Source organism: Narcine bancroftii, chromosome 4, assembly GCF_036971445.1.
Source record: "Narcine bancroftii isolate sNarBan1 chromosome 4, sNarBan1.hap1, whole genome shotgun sequence".
NCBI lineage: Eukaryota > Metazoa > Chordata > Chondrichthyes > Torpediniformes > Narcinidae > Narcine > Narcine bancroftii.
This window is the reverse complement of record NC_091472.1, coordinates 234,253,564-234,274,927: the sequence shown is the minus strand read 5'-3', so window position 1 is coordinate 234,274,927 and position 21,364 is coordinate 234,253,564. Positions and strand designations below refer to the sequence as shown.

The 21,364-nt window shown below is 38.7% G+C and overlaps 1 protein-coding gene across 4 annotated transcripts in view; it reads left to right on the top strand.

Annotated features, from left to right (window-relative positions):
- ube2f (ubiquitin-conjugating enzyme E2F (putative)) overlaps window positions 1-21,364 on the top strand; it is a 202,353-nt gene that overhangs the window by 104,477 nt on the left and 76,512 nt on the right. For all 4 annotated transcript variants that reach the window (XR_011356456.1, XM_069934352.1, XM_069934355.1 and 1 more), the window contains exon 5: window positions 12,363-12,428. Coding sequence is in view for 3 of the 4 variants with exons in the window: in XM_069934352.1 (XP_069790453.1) it covers window positions 12,363-12,428 (66 nt within the window). In the remaining variant the exon portion in view is untranslated. The remainder of the gene's footprint in view (window positions 1-12,362; window positions 12,429-21,364) is intronic.

Sequence of the window (21,364 nt, the reverse complement as noted above, 5' to 3'; positions counted from 1 at the left end):
TGGCCATCTTGATTCCTGTGTGCATGTATAAGTCTTCAGTTGGCACATGTGTGGTGGGTTCGTATATTGGAGTTCGGTTGGCACATGCGAGAGAGTGAAGCACCCTGACGTTATTGAATTTGTGCCCTTAACTCTTGATATTTTTACAAATTTTATCCCAGTCTTCTGTCTCAAAAACCACACTCAGGTCTATTTCCCATGCTCTTTTAAGACCTAACAGGTTTATCCCCTGAAATTTGTTAAGGCTGAATAATAAATGAGGCTTTATCACCTTTACCATATGCAGCCAGTACAGTAGACAGTATCGTAGCAACTTATGGAGGTTGCTGTGTAGAACCAAAAGTTGTGTGTAGCAAATGACACAGATGTAGATATTTCCAAAATTGTAACCTAGAGATATCATGCTGTAGGATTCATTGATTAAAAGATTTTAAACTGTCATCATTATAATTTAATTATACCTTTCACTTGCCATTCCCTCCAGAAAAAAGGGACTTATCAATAAACAATTTTGGATTCATCCAAATGCTCGAGGCTTCATTCAAATATGAATTAAATTTAAATAATCTAGTCAATTAATGCAATATAATTGGGTGAGATCTTGCCTCAGGAAGTAACTTGAGAGACAAACATTGTAATGGAAGGATAGGAGGAAGAGCAGAACACTCAATATGATACCAAAGAGATGCTCTTAACTTTGGCAAAACTAAGTTTCCTCCTTTCAACTGGCAATTGTAATTTATCAAGGTTCAAGCGTGGGCATTTACTATTCCAAATAAAAGTCTTAATTATTTTATCTTATTGCTTAAAATATGTTAATGGGATCTGTACTGGTAATGATTGGAACAGGTAATTAACTTTTTGGAACAGTATTCATCTTCAAGGCATTTACTTTTATTTACAGTACATTTCTGAAGTAGATGCAAGAAAAGAGAGACCTGTGTATGCTGTATACAAATCTATAAATGCTGGAGCGAGGGCTGTGAAAGTGATATTTGAAACAAAGCAAATAGAATATTCTGATTTATAAATAAGAGGTCTAGAATACAAAAGTAAGATGATTGTTTTGAATTTTTGTAGATCCCTGAATCATTAATTACACTAATTACTTTCAACACTGATCCCTGTGCTCTCGCTGTAATGTGAATCCCCAGACAGACTGCAGAAATATTCAATAGAATAATAGAATGTACCTGTGAGATAAACAACGCTTGTTATGCAACTGGAGATACTGGGATTGTTTTTGTTATATATAAAAAAAACAGATATTAAAAGAAATTAAAATCATGAAATGTCTGGACAGGGTAAATAATTAAAAACTATTTCCATTGGCCTAGAATGGTAGCAATCCTGAGAATGTAAATTTAAGATATTGGTTAAAGAGCCATGGTAAGGTTAAAAAATAAAATTCTTGCAGGAAATATCTGAAATTCAGTGCCTAATGGATGTAGATTCAATAGCTTTACATAAGACATAGGAGCAGAAATAGGCCATTTAGCCCATAAAGCCTGCTCCACCATTTATTCATGAGAATGCCCAGCCTTCTCCCCATAAACTTTGATGCCCTGGCTAATCTCTGCTTTAAATATATCCAGCTACATGGCCTCCACAGCCACCTGTGGCAACAAATCCCACAGATTTACCACCATCTGGTTCAAGAAATTCCGCAGCACCTTTCAATCATGAAATTGTCCCCTCTTGTATGAGACTCTCCCACCAAAGAGAAATTAAATTTGAACTGGAAGGTAAAGAGCACAGAGGTCTATGGGGGTGGGGAGGAAAAGAACAGGATTGCTCAGGAATGAGTTTGTGCAGGTTCATTGGATCAAAGAATCTCCTTTCAAGTGCCAATGATCTGTGATTAGATTACCTGTTTCGGTGGGTGGTGCACCCTCAGGTTTCTCCTCTATCTGAAGCCCTTTTTCCCAGTTAATCAGCCATGTAGTGTTGTTAGGTAAAAACATCATGAGCTGGGAATGTAGAGGGAGTCACCCAGTGCTGGGCCGTAACAAGATGCAGTTGTGACCTTGTACTCTCAAGATAAGAGTGGGGATGACAAATTGATGTACAGGAGGCTAGCAGAGAGGGACAGCAACAGTTTATTCATTGGACAATGTCATGGTATGATCATTTACTAAGTACGTATCCTAAGGTATATAAAAAAACACCACTTGCTGATAACGGCAGAATGTGCCTTCTCCAACTAACACTGTTAGTTGCAAGTGTTGCAATCCGGCAATAAAGAACAAAGAACCTTGATTTCGACTCAGTCTGGTGTTTGACTCACTCATTCATGAACAAAGCAGACCTAACAGTGTCCTGGGATAGGAAGCCATTTGGGCTGCTTTTGGACACCATTGGGATACTGACTGCTTTTCCACTTGTGACATATTATGTTGTGTTTGTATTGTATGTTTTTGGGAGATAAATTGGGGCAGGTTTTTAGTGTAGGTCATATACAAACACTTTAAAACAGATGTTATTTAAAATACTGGAGCTCTGCTCATGCTAGACATGTCGGCCCCAGAGCCTTTGCAAAAGCTTTGGAGAGTGCTCACTTCACTAATGGATTGTTGCTTACAAAAAGGCAACAGATGTAGGAACTTGTCGGAGCCACAGAGAGGAAATTACTGTTCTAGGAGGGTCATGTGGTTTTACAAGCAGAGAGAGTCAAACAGACTTTTCTCTCTCAGAGAGAGACACACACACACACACACACACACACAGATCAGTTCTACAGTTATACAATCAGCAGCAGAAGCTGCGACTGGAACAGGACAAGCTGGAAAGCTTGTGGAAAATTCTATTTGGAAGACAGGTTGTGAGTGCTTAGTTCAGCCTAGTCAAAGCCCTTGTGGTTCATGCAAGAGGAGAGGACTGGCTGTCTAATGTTTCACTTGAAATAAGTGAAACAAAAAAGAACTCTGTGGTGATGTGAAAGAAAGAGGTTATCATCTGGAGAACCCTGAGGGGGCAAGTTTCTTCAGCAAGACACCAAAGTGGCTGATTAAAAAGGAATCAGTTGTGGGTGTCCAGTGTACAACAAATTTCTCTTTGAAAAATGACAAGAACCGTCCTGAGTGGTAACCATTTACCTTTCAACCACCAAAGTCTGGTGAACTTCATAAATGTTAAATTCTGTGCACAGTATAAGAATTGCCTGCAACCAGTGAACTTGAGGAGTGAGAAGTGAGATTGGACTGTGAATCAAAGAACTTTTCTGAACTTACACACACATTTCATACACGTGCGTTTAGAATTAGAAGGGAGTTAAGTTAGGTTAGTTAAGTCAATAGTGATAAGTTAAAGTGTGATTCTGTTTTCATGTTTAAAGATAATTAAAAGCAACTTGTGTTTAAGTAACCATTTGTCTTGGTGAATATCTATTGCTACTGGGTTTTGGGGTCCTCTGGGCTTGTAACACACTGAAAACACTCACCCCTAGGGATCAGAGAGCCTGTCTTTGAATGGAATGGATGGAAGTTGACCTTTTTCCACTGGTTTAATCAGCTGACGCTGCGTCGGGCTCGAGATCGTCAATGCCCGACATGATTTGACGCCAGCATGCTGATTGTTTTCCTTTTACGCTGGATCCTCAACCACTTAATTCCTGGGACAAGGTGCCTGTGATAAAGGGGCTTATGTTTTGGTGGTGCGTCCTATGCATGTGTCTGCTCTAGTGCACTGTATTAAACTATTCATTCTGTACCGGACCAGGCGGTTTCTGCACTGTAGAATTGTTCATTACCAGATTGTTCCAGCTGTTTCTGAATTGAGACTATATTTCTGAGCTGCTTTTGTGCTATAGCAGACTCTTGAGTCACTGGGCTTTAAAATCTGATTCAATCACCTGAATGTAATGATTTGAGTGTTAATTTTCTTTGTGTGTCAATGGTTGTCTTCATCATAAGCAGAGTCCCCTGGAATCTTCTCCCCCTCCCCCAGTTCTTCAGACTTCTCTTTTTTACTGTCTCTTACTCTGTGGTGTATTATAAAGAGAGTCTTTGGTTGGTCGATCATAACAGTTTATGACGGGCTATTTTTACGCTGTCAAGTTTGAGATTCAAAAGGCACCTCACTGAACAATCATATTTGGTGTGTCTTTTCCCTACAGACAATAATTTAATTATTCTGGTTATGGAATAGATTGATATAATGGTCTGTTTCTCTGATTGTATGAACTTCAATGATGAGAGTCTATCTGTTTACTGCATGGCAGTCTGATTAGATGACTGCTTTTGCACTGTAACACTAAATCAATTATAGTTTCTATATGGTGGCAGATAGGCCACCTGTTGAATTCAATGTTGGAATAGATTTACTGAGGTTCTGCCTTTGTGCTGTACAGCATGTAATCCAATATTTTTTTTCTCCACTGAAACAATCTGAGGTTCAGTGGCTTTTGCTGCAAAAAGCAATGTGTTGATCTACTGCAGCATGTTATGCTTTGATGCTGTATTTCTGTACGACCACACACTTGGGTTTTTTGACCTGCTTCCATTCTGTTCTGAAACATAAAACGTGATTCAGTGAGTTGTTTTCATATTGTAACAATCATATTCAATGAGTTTCTGTGATCCTGTAATGTATTATTTAATTACTATAACATAAATGCCCATGCCAGTTTAGAATTAACTTCTTTAAGTTTTGGACATCATGGACCACTCAAATTCTAATTCTTTGGCGGCTCTTTATTTACTGGTAAATATATCCATTTAGTAACATACACCTTGAGACTTAAAAAAGAGATGTCCAAGGCCCTCCATATTTGAATGATTGAGAGTTTGTTGTACAACGTACAGATGCACTGAGTCTTATTTGCTGCGGATTCTCAGGCATGTAAAATAAACTAATAAGAATTTAAATATAATTAACATGAGAAAAAAGATGGTAAATGTAAAAGGGAGAAAAATTAAATAATGTTCTCTGTTGAAATAAATAATAAATATTCACTTTTGGAAGGCAATCATCTGTTTATAGTATCACACAGCTACAGAATTTTCTTTCTTGGTCTATGAAGTTGCCACCCTCCACTGAGCTGGGAAATTCACACTTGAACCATGGGTTTTCTGCAGAAATGGTCTGAATCTGGAATAAAAGCCCAAAACACAAATCTGGGGACAAGACCTTCATAACAGAACAAGTAACTGAAAGAGTGAGGAAGTAGTAATTTACAAGTCATTCAGTCCCTCTTTGGATGTTGACTGTTCATAGGGAAGCTCAGTTTTTCCAGAGCATTGAAGATGATCTGGGATGGATCACCTTCCTTGAATCTGATATGGCAAGTGATTTGATACTGAATGAAATTTAGTTGGGGAGGCCCTTCAATTGTGGCAAGAATGGTGTTAACATGGTCAGCTTTGCCACATTTCTTCTAATATGTCAGTCATGATTTAAATGGTGGAGTAGAGTCAATGGGCCTAATTTTGTTCCTATGTCTTCTGGCATAATCTAACCTGCAAATAATAAACTAAAATTGTAAGGCAATGAAGTCTACTCTAGTGAGATGATCAACAGGTCTGAGGAATTCTTCACTAATTTCATTGACCCACAAGATGGCTTGTTCCTCAGTATTCTTGTTCCGCTTTTAGTGAAAACATGCAGTAAATGCTGGTGGAACTCAGCTGGTATCGCAACAGTCATCGGAGGTAAAGATATATTACTGACATTTCCGGCCTCAGCCCTTCATGGTATTGGACTTGTGTTTGAATACAGCAATTAAACATCTCCTACAGCTTCATTCAGTGATCTTTCAAGTGAATAAGGTGATTGAGGCATCATATATTTCAAAATTCTCAGCAGCACCTCAATAAAACTGTGCAAACATGCAGAACACAGACAACAGCTGCAGAATTTAGCTGAATTATCATTACTGTTATTTCATGTCTGATAAATCAAGTAAACCAGTCAATTGCACCTTTCAGGACCTCATCATGATTTTTTTTTAAAGAGAAAAAGATAGCACCATTATTTTTGTTGTGGCTTCGAAGAATTGTCTACTTTTTTTGATTGTTTTCATTGTTAAATTTTATTAATATTCCAAATAATTTCTTCAGCTGGGTGAATTAGGGAGGTTGAACAGCAACAGTGGGAGAAAAAGAATGATTGGCATTTGGGTTTGGAACCTTGCATCAAAACTGAGAATACAGAAGGGAGATATCCAGTATAATTAGGATACGGGGGAGGGATGAAGGATGATGGACAGGTGGAAGTCAGTGGCAATTGATTGGCAGATGCTAGACTATAGTGGAGGGGGGAGGGTGTGGAAGAAGAGAGGCAAAAAGAATAGGGGCTCTGGTGATAGAATATGATCATAGAATTGGAGATGGCTCGAGTGGGTGATGTGGTGTCAAAGGTTACCAGTGCTTGAATTTAATAATTAGAGAATGTAACAATGGTAAGATAAGGAACCAGATGGAACTGAAGGCAGGGTGAAGGGGCGGGGGGGTCGGGTTTGGGAACCCTGTAGATGACTTATGTGGGTGGAGGAGAATGAAAGAGGATGAGAATGTCAGGGTCATTGGGAAAGGGGACAAAATTGGGGTGGGTGAAGGAAAGAATAGAAGTTGCTTTGAAGAAGAAAGAGTGAACTTGTTAACTGAAATTTTAAAAAAATTAATGTTTTCTATCATTGCTCTGTAGACTGCCCAGGTTCCTCTAGTTTGTGTTGGACCTCACTCTGGCAGTGGAAAAGGCCAAAGGTGGTCAGATTATTCTGGAAATATTAAGGGAAATTTAAAAGGCATGAAACCAAGAACTCTGAATGGCCATTGTGGACAGACTGCAGATGTTCAAATTTGTTTATTATCATCCAATTGCACATGTACAACCTGACGAAGCCACTTTCTTAGGTCCTCGGTGCAAAACATGCAGACACACAACCAGATGTAACACACATACAGACAAGCAATACATGTGCAGGACAAATATACATTTTTAAAAATACATTTGAAAAATTGTTTAATAAATATTAGTGTTCCCGATGGTTCATGTGAGCAGTTTCTTTGGTCGTTCACCATTCTCACTACCCACAGGAAGACCCGGTTTCTCAACCTGTGGTATTGGCTCCTGTATCTCTTCCCAATGGGAGTAATTGAAAGACGCTGTATGTAGGGTGGTAGGGGTCCTCATTGATTTTTCACATCCTCTTGAAACAACGATCCCAGAAGATCACATCGATGTGGGGAGAGGGACTGCATTGATTCTCTCTGCCACTCTTATAGTCCAGTGGATTGACCTCTGATCCCATTCTCTAGAGCAATAGTACCATACTGTGATGGTGGCTGGGACACTTGATAGAACCCCTGTAGAAGGTTGACCTGATGGTGGCTGGTAACCTTGCTCGCTTCAGTCTTTTTTTTTAACTATTTATTTGAAAAATCATTAGTAATAGTACAGGTTACAGTCAATAACAACCATTTTTGTATAAATGTATATACAAAAACAATTCCAAAGAAAAAAATTAATAATTTTTTTTAAAATCAAAATTAAATCCCCACCCACCCTCCCACCCCATCAACCAGCTCTCTTAAGGAGAGCCAAAAATATCTCTTCTGCCAGGCCTGAAGACAAACACAAGGACAACTTCTTCCTTGCCGCCATCAGATTTCTGAACAGAAAGGTGGAGAGGATGAGCAAATGTAGGTTCACACACACAATGGTTTTGGCTTCTTGGATCATTGGGATCTCTTTTGGGGAAGGCATGACCTCTACAAGAAGGATGGGTTACACTTAAACCCAAAAGGGGTCAATATATTGGCAGCTAGGTTTGGTACAGCCGTCGGGTGCGGTTTAAACTAATTTGGCAGGGGGGTGGGAACCTGTATGATAGGCCAAAGGACAGAAAAGATAAAACAGGAAAAGTTAGGTTAGGCAGCGAAAGTAAAAAATCAGAAAGAGCAAGGAGGGTGAAAAAAGCAAATCTGAAGGCTTTATATCTTAATGCAAGAAGCATTTGGAACAAGGTAGATGAATTAGCTGTGGAAATTGAGATAAACAAATATGATTTGATGGGATTACAGAAACATTGCTGCAGGGTGGGCAAGCCTGGGAACTTAACATCCCGGGGTATACGATATTTAGGAGGGATCGGCAAGAAAGAAAAGGGGGTGGGGTAGTATTGATGGTGAGAGAAGGGACCGACACGATTGACAGAAAGGATATCAACTCGGAAGATGCGGAATCTATATGGGTAGAACTGAGGAATAGCAAGGGGGGGGAAAACGTTAGTGGGGGTGGTATATAGGCCTCCAAATAGTAGTGTAGAGGTGAGGGAAGGCATTAAAAGAGAAATTAGAAAAGTGTGCAATAAGGGAACAGCTGTCATCATGGGAGACTTTAATTTGCATATAGATTGGACTAGTCAAATTGGTAAAAATACAGAGGAGGAGGAATTCCTTGAATGTTTACGGGACGGTTATCTAGACCAATATGTCGAGGAACCAACTCGGGAGCAGGCCATTTTAGATTGGGTATTATGCAATGATAAGGGGCTAATCAACAATCTTGTTGTACGAGGCCCTTTGGGTAGGAGCGATCACAATATGATCGAATTCTCACTCGACATGGAGAGTGATGAAATTAAAACCGAGACTAAGGTCCTGAATTAAAATAAAGGGAATTATGATGGTATGAGACGGGAGTTGAGTAAGATTGATTGGGTGGTGTTTATGGAGGAGTTGACTGTGGATAGACAATGGAAAGCATTCACAGATCTAATGGAGAAATTGCAAAAATCGTTTATACCGGTTTGGCATAAAAATAAACCAAAAAAGATGAATCAACCGTGGATAACAACGGAAATTAGAGACAGCATTAGGTCCAAAGAGAGAGCAAATCAATTGGCCAAAAAAAAGTACCACAACCGAAGACTCGAAGCAGTTCAAGATGCACCAAAGGAGGACAAAGGGATTAATCAAGAGAGCAAAAATAAATTACGAAAGTAAGCTGCGGCAAATATAAAAACCGACTGCAAAAGCTTTTATAAATATGTCAAGAGGAAAAGATTGGTGAAATCCAGAGTAGGTCCTTTGCAGTCGGAATCAGGGGAATATATAATGGGGAATAAGGGAATAAGGACCAATTAAATTCTTACTTTAGTTCTGTTTTTACAAGAGAGGATACAAATAACCTCCCAAGGATGTTGGGAAACATAGAGACTAATGCAAGGGAGGAACTGAAAGAAATCAGTATCCCTAGGAAATTGATGGGATTGAAGGCAGATAAATCCCAAGGGCCTGATAATCTACATCCTAGGGTACTCAAGGAAGTGGCCATTCAGATAGCAGATGCTTTAAGAATTATTTTCCAGAACTCTATAGACTCAGGATCAGTACCCATGGATTGGAGGGTAGCTAATGTTACCCCACTATTTAAAAAGGGGGGTAGAGAAAAAGCAGGGAATAATAGGCCGGTGAGCCTTACATCAGTAGTGGGCAAAATGATGGAATCCATTATTAAGGATGTAATAGCGGAGCATATGACTAGCAGAGAAGGGATCGGACAGAGTCAACATGGATTTACAAAAGGTAAATCGTGCTTGGCAAATCTATTGGAATTCTTTGAGATGGTGACAGGTAAAATAGATGGGGGAGAGCCAGTGGATGTGGTGTACCTGGACTTCCAAAAGGCCTTCGATAAGGTTCCGCATAAACGACTGGCTTCCAAAATCAAGGCTCATGGGATTGGGGGCAAAGTATTGATGTGGATTGAGAACTGGCTGGCAGGTAGAAGACAGAGAGTTGGGATAAATGGCTCGTTTTCTGAGTGGCAGGCGGTGACCAGTGGGGTGCCACAGGGATCTGTACTGAAATCCCAGCTGTTCACAATTTACATTAATGATCTAGATGAGGGGATTGGATGTAATATCTCCAAATTTGCAGATGACACTGACGGAAGAGGGGGTCAGGAAGCTCCAGTGTGATTTGGATAAATTGAGGGACTGGGCAGATACATGGTAAATGCACTGCAATGTGGATAAATGTGAGGTTATCCACTTTGGTAATACAAACCGGAGGGCAAATTACTATTTGAATGGCAATAGATTAAGAGATGGGGAAGTGCAGAGAGACCTAGGGGTACTTGTACACCAGTCTCTGAAGGCGAGCATGCAGGTACAGTAGGCGGTTAAAAAGGCAAATGGTATGTTGGCCTTCATATCAAGAGGGTTTGAGTATAGGAACAAGGATACCTTACTGCAGCTGTACAGGGCCTTGGCGAGACCCCACCTGGAGTATTGTGTGCAGTTTTGGTCACCTTATCTAAGGAAGGATGTTCTTGCAATGGAGGGAGTGCAGAGACGATTCACCAGGCTGATACCTGGAATGGCAGGAATGACTTATGAGGAAAGATTACGCAAATTGGGATTGTACTCGCTGGAGTTTAGAAGATTGAGAGGGGATCTCATAGAGACATATAAAATTCTGGCAGGACTGGACAGAATGGATGCAGATGGGATGTTTCGAATGATGGGAAAATCCAGAACCCGGGGCCATGGTTTGAGGATAATAGGCAAACCATTTAGGACCGAGATGAGGAGGAATTTCTTTACCCAGAAGGTGGTGAATCTGTGGAATTCATTGCCACAGAGGGCAATAGAGGCATGTTCATTAAATATATTTAAGAGGGAATTAGATCTATTTCTTCAGTATAAGGGTATTAAAGGTTACGGAGAGAAGGCGGGGATAGGGTACTGAACTTTAAGATCAGCTATGATCTCGTTGAATGGCGGAGCAGGCTCGAAGGGTCGAATGACCTACTCCTGCTCCTATCTTCTATGTTTCTATGTTTCTTCTAAAGCCCTCTTTCTGTTTTATCTTGTGTAAGACTTTTATTAAATGTATTGTCAATTGTCAAATGTGATTTATTTGAATATTTCCTGCTACCTGTTCTCAATCCATATAATTTCTAAATACATCTTAAGTTTACATGGAGTCATATATAAAGTTTATTAGTAACCGCTAACTTCAGACCTCCAACTCTTAATGAGACATGTTATACTTATGGAAATAGTGGAACATATAATATTTTGGTGACATGCTTTTTCTTCTTGTCTTTGTCTTTCTATAGTAATTTGGGGGATGGAGAGGGAGGAGGGCTGGGGAGAAAATGGAAAATGTCTATATATATATACATACTGAATTTGTGTATTTATCTTTACTGATTTGGTATATTGTGACGTATTAAATAATTTTTTTTTTAAAGTTTACATGGAATATTGTCCAGTTGAAGTGAGATGGTTGGTTGCCAGTTACTTATTTTTGAAAAAGAACTGTCAAATCAGTTTTGTTCCAGTTTCAATTTACATTTTTGAGGATTGGGTAACTAATGTCTCCATTGCACACCTGGCTGTAGAAACTGTGCATGGGAATTGATTTCACTCTTAGATTGAACATATTCCTTTTCTTCAGATACCTCTTCTAATTGTTTCATAGTCTTGTCTCACTTATCTGAGATCTCACTTCCAGAATTCAGTATAAAGAACTTATTTCAATAGGTCAGGTATTTTATCTCCTCCAAATTCAATACCTCATTCAATCATTAGAACTTTTCACATATCCTTTTAATCTCCCTTTCTATTTTCTGGTGCATTTTCACGTTCATATTTAATACCAGAATGACTACTTCATAATTAATCTCTGAAATTTCATGTTAATTTTGACCATTATATAATTTGTTGTACCTAGACACCCTCTTTTTCCTGTTTTAAGAATATGTCATCTGGTGGCTGATCCATCCAGTGTTTAAAAATTCTTAATTTGGGACAGATTCTTTATTGCTCTAAAATTTTGGCCTTTCTCAGTCCAGTGCCCTTATCCTCATTAATGTTCATAAATGGTATGGTTATTAACTCCCATTGTTCTCTTGCTTTTGTTCCTCTTGATTTACTGTTGATGAACGGTCATCTTTTGTTTATTTTATCAGCCTACCCCTCTGTAGAATCTCACTGTGAAATCCTTAGCCTGCAAGTTGACTATTGACATATTATCATTCTGTAATAGGCTTATTGATAATGCCTGTTTTGTAAATGATGGTTGAAATTTCCAATTGCTCATTTGTTAGTTATTATTTCAGTGTTCTCTATTAAGATTTAATGTAATAAATATGTTTCAGTGAAAAATTAACATTGAAGGATGGTTTTCAATGAAGAGTTAACTTGATAGTGTGAATAAACTAGAAGGTTGGCTTTCAATAAAAATGCTGATGTAATGAGAATAGGAAGCGTTAATTTACAGGGAAATGGGAAGGGTTAATGTATGGAAAGATCGCCACTGACAAGAGATCACTGTGCTACAGATTCGCTGTATTGTGTTCTGAGTACAGACTCTTGTTATTTACTCCAATTATTGTTTTTATTTCTGCAGGTACTTGCAAACTGGATTTCCCCGATGCAAACAAACTTTATTCCTTCCAGCTGGATGTCATGCCAGGTAATCATTGCTAACCTAGTCATAGAACTGCTTAGCTGTACTGTTTAAAGAAAAATAATTAAAGCCAAGTAAATTGAAGGTTGTCTATGTGATAGTCAGTTTGTTTCATTGCTGTCAGATATGCAGAGTTCAATAATGCTATAATTGAAAAGTAAAAAAGCTGAGAAAGTAGCACTTTCATCTTTGAACAAGCATTCATGGGCTCAAGCTCAGGTTTCACTGCATTAGAATTGGGCAATTAAACTTAACAGATGCATCCAATGGTGTAAAGGGGTGCTCCCCTATCATCTGGGCGAGATTTGAAACTAAAGGACTAGATTCTACCTGAGTGCATGCAAAAGATCCCATGACGCAACCAAAACCGGAGGGCAGCTTCCTGACCAAAACATCTCCCTCAACAAGCACAGCCAGATTCCCTCCACTGTATCAGGACTGTGCCTCAAAAGGGTAGCCTTCAGAGAATTTTGGAGGACTTGGGTGTTGAGGACATTTCTTTGTGATTGCAAATTCTTTCTTTTTTGGGACACTTTGGAAGAAGGTTAGACAGTATCAGGATCAACAATATTGGTTACAATGATTATGGAATTATATCCAGGTGGATACCATAAACACAGCTACAAAAAGTTTATGTTGAATTGTGGGAAAATTAAAAAAAATGAAGGATGCTGAAAATCTAAAGGGTCTTCAACCAGAAACGTTAGCCCTGTGTCTCTTCCCACAGATAAAGCATTTACTGTTTTTCTATGCAATTAGAGCATTGTGTCCATTTCTGGTTTCCACACTATTGGAAGAAAGCATGAGGGTGCGAAAAAAGATTTAGTAGAATGGTCCCAGAAATGTGGATTAATTGAGAAGTTGTGCTTACGTCCTCGAACCGGGAAAGTTTGAGGTGTTCAAAACCCTGAAGGATCTGGACAATGTGAATAAAGGAAATTTTGCTTTGTTGGTGGGAATGTTGGGGATTGAACAGCTTAAGGTAAATAAGATCAATGAAAGAACCATGGCTGATGTGAGAAGAAATGTTTCCTTGTAGCAGGTAGTTGTGATCACAGTCTGAAAGTGTATAAAAATCAGATTTAAAGGATATTTTCAAAAATAAATTAAATAATCAAGGGGGAATCAATTTGTAAGGCCATGTGGAATGAGTGCCTTATCCAAATGATATTAAACAAGAAAGTCTGCTGATACTGGGGTCATGTGCAATACACAAACGTGCTGGACAAACTCAGCAGGTCACGCAGCATCCATAGGAAGTAAAGGGTTACCAAAGTTTGGGATTGGGCCTTTATCAGGTACAAGCAAAAAATAGGCAGGTGCCTTCTGCCACTTTTTTATTCAGGCATCTGCCTGTTTTTGCTTATACCTGAAAAAGGGCCCAGGCCCAAAATATTAGTTACCCCTTATTTCCAATAGATGCTGTGTGACCTGCTGAGTTTGTCCAGCACGTTTGTGTATTGTTCAAATTATGTTTCTGTGCAGGAAGACACGTTCATTCTGACTCCAGAGTTGATTGTTCAGGAATGGCTAGGAAAGCCATTGCAGATGATTTATTGAGGACAGGAGTTGGAATCTGGAGGAAAAAAAATAAACTGCCAGAAGAAGCCAGAATTTGAGAATGTAAAGGGACGGTCAACATGTTTGCTTAAATTGTTTTAATAAATTAAGAAAAATTTCCTTAAATAAAGATTTACGGTTTTTGGTGACTATAATTCCGAGGTAAGTAAACTGATTCTTAACAACCTTAAAAGGAATATTGTCACTCTAGGCACCATAGTATTCAGGGGAAAATGTTCTCTCTTGTGTAGTTCAGATTATACCTGAAAAGTGACTGAATTGTAACAGTAATGACAACATAAAAGGAATAAATGCCTCCAGACTAAGACAAATAGCAGGAGCCCTTGTGAACTATACCTCCTCTAGAAATCCCTGTGCTGTCCTCAAAATCACGAAAAGCAATAGCTAAAGGTTCTAAAGCTAAATTAATCAAGAGTGGACTGAGAGGGCATCCTTCCGTAGATCCACGATGTAAGTTAAATAAGGTAGATTATTGATTATCGTAACAACAGATGTAGAAGGTAAATGGTATAATAGTTTAATTCATGAGATGAAACCAGCACCAAAAATTGAACCATCTTGGGATTTCTAAAAGGTATTGCTATTTAACCCTGTCGAAGGCCTTCTCCACTTCTAGAGGGATATCACACTCTGGAGTTTTAGGAGAAGGTGAATAACCATCTCTTTGCCTCCACAATTGTGGCTTGACCTGCTGAGTTCCTCCTGAGATTATTTTTTTGCAAGAGAAGAATGGCATCTGTTGGGGAAAATCCTCACTAGCTGGGTGATGATGGAGAGGCAATGGAAGATTATGGTGTGTTAAACTCTGTCAAAAGCTGTATGTACTTAAGAAGGATGGTATGAACTTGTCCCAATTGGAGCAATTTGAACATACCTATGACTAAGAAAAAGATTTGAACATAAGTGCAGGAAATATGGGAATAGATTTGGAAAGCTATGGCATATGGGAGAACTTAGAAAAGTATAGGTGGTTTGTAAAATCAAGGGTATGTTGCTTTAAGGAATAGTAATGACGAAGGGGAGTTTTGCAGGGAAAGGGAACAAAACCTGAGAAGAATGAACCATTAATGATATTTGATGATTATAGGGTCAGTAAATAAGTTAATTTCCCACATATGTGGAGAAAATAAAGTTGAAGGAGAAGTTGACCTGTCAAGCAGGGGTTATACAATGAGAGTTGAGAGAAGCCAGAGAAAGATGCAATTCAGTGCTAGAGAAGGGGAATATCTTTGAGGATTTACTTTGTGGGGTAAGATGTTTGCCAGTATCAAGTATTTTATAAAGAAATACATCAAGGGGCAGTACAGTTAGCATAGTGGTTAACGCAATCCCATTACAGTACCAGCTACCTGGGTTCGAATTTAGCGTTGTCTGTAAGGAGTTTGTACGTTCTCCCTGTGTCTGCGTGGGTTTCCTCAGGGTGCTGAGTTTTCTTCTAAATTTAAAATTATTTACATTTTAAATTTAGCATACAGCATGGTAACAGGCCCTTCTAGCCCACAAGCCCACGCCACCAAATTACACTCAATTTACCTACAACCCTGGTACGATTTGAAGGGCTGGAGGAAACTGGAGGACCCTGAGGAAACCCAAGCAGGCATTGGGAAAATGTACAAACTCCTTACATACAGCACCGGATTTGAACCTTGCTGACTGGCATTGTAACAGCATTGCACTAACCACCCTTCCAAAATGTATGAGGTTTGTAGTTTCTTTTTAACTTTTAAAACTAGCACCAACAACGACAACAAAAAAAAGGGCTGGGCAGCCTAAACTGAGAGTTCACTATAATATGTCAGTAGAAACTATTTAACTGGTCCTTGCCCTTTTTAAAAAAAACAACAGAAATCCAACACAGTCTGGAAGGTAAAGTCAAAATACAAATTAACTCAAACGTTTGAGCTTGTACTTCAAAAGAGGTATCAAAAGTGCAACTTCTAATTTTTTCTAAATTTAAACATGACATCACTTGAGAAAACCATTGCATCAAAGTTGGTGAATTAGGATCTTTCCATTTAAAGAAAATGTCTCTTCTGGCCAACAGTGTAATAAAGGCTACAACCCAGTGCAGAAATGGGAACTCGACCCATTTGCAGGAACTATAAATCCAAAAATAGCAGTCAATGGATTAGGTTGCCATCTAATACTCAGTACAATTGACAAAGTCTTGAAAATATGTCAAATACTTCTCCAATACAGAGCAAGACCAAAACATATGCATTAGTGTGGCCACTGTGATTTATATCTATAGGACTAACATTAGGAAAGATATGAGCCAATTTATCTTTCAACATATGAACCCAATGTAACACTTTAAACTGAATCAATATATGTCGAGCACATAATGAAGAGGTGTTAACCATTCCAAAAATCTTTTCCTAAAGTTCCTCTGGGAGAAGTAATTGAAGTTCCAATTCCCAAACTCCTCTAATTTTATCATTGGAGATCAATTGCAATTTAATAAATTATGGTAAATATTAAACCCTTAAGGGAAGGATTCAAAATCAGGTTGATATGATATAGGAAAGTTGTAATATCTTATTCAAAAAACTTCTAAATTGGAAATATCTAAAAAAATGTGACTTTGATATATTATATTTGTTAGATATTTTATCAGAAGACATTAAATATCCATCTATAAACAGATCCGAAAAATCCATCTCGAAACAGATCCTAAAAATAGATAATTCTTTTGATGGTGAAAAAAATAGTTGAGATAAATAGTACTAGATAAGCTAAAAAAAATCAAAAAAATTTGCGAAATTGAATCCAAATTCGTAATGAATGTTTAGTCGACATACCTTTAACCCAATACTTAATCTTAGAAATTACAAAACGAAAAGCAGCTCCCAACAAGGAAGCTAATGAATACCTCTGTACAGATTTCAATTCCAAATCTGTCCAATGAGGGCATTCAGGTTTGTCAGAATAACATACCCACAAAATAATATATCAAATATTAACTCCCCAATAATAAAATCTAAGATTAGGTAAAGCCATACCACCATCTTTCTTTAATTTCTGCAAATGAAATTTACTTAGCCTAACATTTTTATTATTCCATATATAGGAAGAAATTTTAAAGTTAATTTTGTCAAAAATTATTTAGGAATAAAAATGGAACTGCTTGAAATCCATACAAAAATTTGGGTAAAATTATCTTGACAGCATTTATACGACTTATTCAAGTTACGGCCAATGGAGACCATCTAGAAAATGTTTGTTTCACATAGTCAATCAAAGGGAGAAAATTAAATATGTACAAATCATTAAATTTTTTTGTGATCTTAACCCCAAGATATGTAAAGTGTTCTTTAACCACTCTTAAAGGTGTATACTCATAGATAGGTACATGCATATTCATTGGAAATATTTCACTCTTGTGGAGATTCAATTTATATCTGAAAAAATACTGAATTGGGAAAGTAAAGACAGCACTGAAGGAGTAGATTTCTCAGGATCTGAAACATATACTAAAAGATCATCTGCATATAAGATACCTTATGAATTACATCTCCTCTGTTAATACCCTGAATGTCACTGAAGCCACAAAGTGCGATCACTAAAGGTTCCAAGGTAGGTTAATTGGGGTATTTGAGCAGCATGGGCTCGTGGGCTGGAAGGGCCTGTTATCATGCTGTATGTGCACATTTTAAAATAAAAGGCTAACACTTCTGTGGTGGGTTTGGAACCCAAAATGTGTTAATATTGGCTGATTACTCTTGTGACTGATGGTAATGTTGTGAGTGTGGGCTGGTTGTGACAGGAGAACAGTCGTCACTGCATATAAAGGAAATTTAATATATAGATGAGTGTAGTGAAATTATTGCTATGATTCCACAAATGCATTTCATTAAATACTGATTTCAGTCCTCATTACTCATCAGCCATAGCTGTTTTTATTCTTGCTGATTTCCTGAAATAATTAATTGCTGATCTTACTCTGTGGTATGTACCTGCAGATCAGGAGAACATATCTTTGATTAGGGGGACATATCTTCGTGTCCCTAAAATTGAAAGGAGACTATTTGTTCAGTCATGCATCTATATTTGCAGACTAGTTGATTGTATGATTTTTGTATCAGGAGATATTGCATTTGTAGTTTTTGAGACCATAAGCATTATCATTTTGTAATCAATAATTGGTGTGAGGATTAATCCATACAGTTGTCATATCTCAGAATAATTGATAACTAATAGCTCAGCCTGAGACACTTCTGCAGAATCCCAATCCCCTCAGATTTCTCTCTTGTGTATTCCTTCCCGTCAGTCAATGCATCAACCAACTGAAGCTCCTTACCATCTACTCAGATATTTGCTTTGGATAAAGAACAGGAATTTCTTGTCAGGTAATAGTAAGGAATTAAACAGGCAGCCAAAAACAGAATTTATAATGGATGAAACATGCTATTGATAGAAAATGTTGCTTGATATCACTTCCACCTTGGAAGGTTTTATTATGTTAAAATGTCATTAAAATTGCTAAATAAGTTGTTCTCAACCAATCTTGGGCTAATGAAGACATTCCTGTGTTTTTTTTTAACCAAAGAACCTTGTGTTGTCATTTTGTATTTGTCTGGGGATCTGAATATGAACATCATAACCTAGCATAGTTTTTCCAACCCTGCATGCACAAAATCACAATTTCCTGCTTGGTAAATTAAAGCTATTATTATGTTTAGGTAGATGAAAGACTCACCAGGGTGCACCTAGATTTCTTGCAGATTAGCTTGCAGTCCAAAAAGATCTGTGATCGTATTTCTGCAATAAAGAAACACAAATGGAATTTGTGGGAGTGAAAGGTCAGGAGAATGACACCTTCATCCTCTTTGCTTAATAAATCTGCATACACCAGAAAATATTCAAACTAAATATCAAGATTCAGTTTAATTGCTAAGAGGGAAATAAATCTCTAAATCAAAGTACAAGGGTAAAATTAGAACAGTCCACTCTGATAAATTTGAATAGACTTTTTTGCTTTCTGAATATTTTCCAAAGCTACATTTTGGTGGGGTGGGGGGGTGGTGGGGAACAGTGCAGAAAATGCTTTAGAAAAGTTTCATCTTCAATTGTTGAATCTTGGAAGTTCAGATGTGGTTCTTCAATCCATGTACAGTTGCCATAGAAACTGTTCATGAAAAGCACAGAAGGTATACAGGGAGCTGATCAAAGCGCACATGAAACACTGATCCCATGGCCTTATTCCCAAGTGTTTTAGCTAATATTTGTTCCTCAATTAGGATGACTATAGATCATCTGATCATGTTCACACAGCTGTTTGTGGGATCTTCGTGTGTACAGCAATTGTGTATGTCCTATTTATAAATAGCAGTCATGGGTTTGAGATGTGAGTTATTATGTTGGTTGGCTAATCAATCCGTGGCCCATGTTAAAATTGCTTGTATTTTGTTGCTGTTTAGCTTCAAACATGACATGAACAGGATCAAGGGTGGCACTACTTTTTGAGCAAAACATTGGTGTAAGCTGATGTTTTCATACTCCTGTAATGTAGCTGAAAGCAGAAAAATGGAAGAGGTATAATTTGGGAAGAACAATAAACCAAAAAGTATAAGCACTCAATAAGACCTTAAACAAGGTTGAGGAAATTAAAAATGTAGCAGCTTCATAAGGAACACCACTGCACTTGAGCAAAATGGGATCCAAGAATTTATTTGAAGGGCATCAATTGTTACAGCAGCTCATTGAAGCTCAATTGACATGGGCTTTATTTGTGCACAGAAACTGGGTGCTTTTTGAAAGCACCCTGATAAAGAAAGGATACTAAATCATGCAAAGTGTTTTCAATAATTATGTAGCTGTAAATAAGTATGTGGCAGTAAAAGAAGGGGATAAAATACTGGAAAGAATCAGCAGTCTGGGAAGCATGGCTAGAGAGAGCATTACTGTTCAGCTCAGTGGCTTTTCATGATGCTTCTCTTTCCACAGTTGCTTAATCTGATAACCTGTTTGGTTATATTTCATTTTTCCAGTATTTGCAATATTTTGAGCAAAAATTGGATTTTATTTCTCCCCCCCACAGATAATGAGAAGGGAAATCCAATTGAGAGGTTGAATATTGTTAAAGTTTCTGAGAATTTATATTTTTATGACATTTCTTTCTTTATTTTGGTGAATTCTTTCTTCTATGGCTTGGCTTCACAGACGAAGATTTATGGAGGGGTAATGTCCACGTCAGCTGCAGGCTCGTTTGTGGCTGACAAGTCCGATGCGGGACAGGCAGACACGGTTGCAGCAGTTGCAAAGGAAAATTGGTTGGTTGGGGTTGGGTGTTGGGTTTTTCCTCCTTTGTCTTTTGTCAGTGAGGTGGGCCCTGTGGTCTTCTTCAAAGGAGGTTGCTGCCCGCCGCACTGTGAGGCGCCAAGATGCACGGTTTGAGGCGATATCAGCCCACTGGCAGGCACCAAGAGATTTCTTTAGGCAGTCCTTGTACCTCTTCTTTGGTGCACCTCTGTCTCGGTGGCCAGTGGAGAGCTCGCCATATAACACGATCTTGGGAAGGAGATGGTCCTCCATTCTGGAGACGTGACCTACCCAGCGCAGTTTGATCTTCAGCAGCGTGGATTAAAATGCTGTCGGCCTCTGCCATCTCGAGTACTTCGATATTGGAGATGAAGTTGCTCCAATGAATGTTGAGGATGGAGCGGAGACAACGCTGGTGGAAGCGTTCTAGGAGCCGTAGGTGATGCCGGTAAAGGACCCATGATTCGGAGCCGAACAGGAGTGTGGGTATGACAACGGCTCTGTATACGCTAATCTTTGTGAGGTTTTTCAGTTGGTTGTTTTTCCAGATTCTTTTGTGTAGTCTTCCAAAGGCGCTATTTGCCTTGGCGAGTCTGTTGTCTATCTCGTTGTCGAACCTTGCATCCGATGAAATGGTGCAGCTGAGATAGGTAAACTGGTTGACTGTTTTGAGTTTTGTGTGCCCGATGGAGATGTGGGGGGGATGGTAGTCATGGTGGGGAGCCGGCTGATGGAGGACCTCAGTTTTCTTCAGGCTGACTTCCAGGCCAAACATTTTGGCAGTTTCCGCAAAACAGGACGTCAAGCGCTGAAGAGCTGGCTCTGAATGGGCAACTAAAGCGGCATCGTCTGCAAAGAGTAGTTCACGGACAAGTTGCTCTTGTGTCTTGGTGTGAGCTTGCAGGCGCCTCAGATTGAAGAGACTGCCATCCGTGCGGTACCGGATGTAAACAGCGTCTTCATTGTTGAGGTCTTTCATGGCTTGTTTCAGCATCATGCTGAAGAAGATTGAAAAGAGGGTTGATGAGAGATCGCAGCCTTGCTTCACGCCATTGTTAATGGAGAAGGGTTCAGAGAGCTCATTGCTGTATCTGACCCGA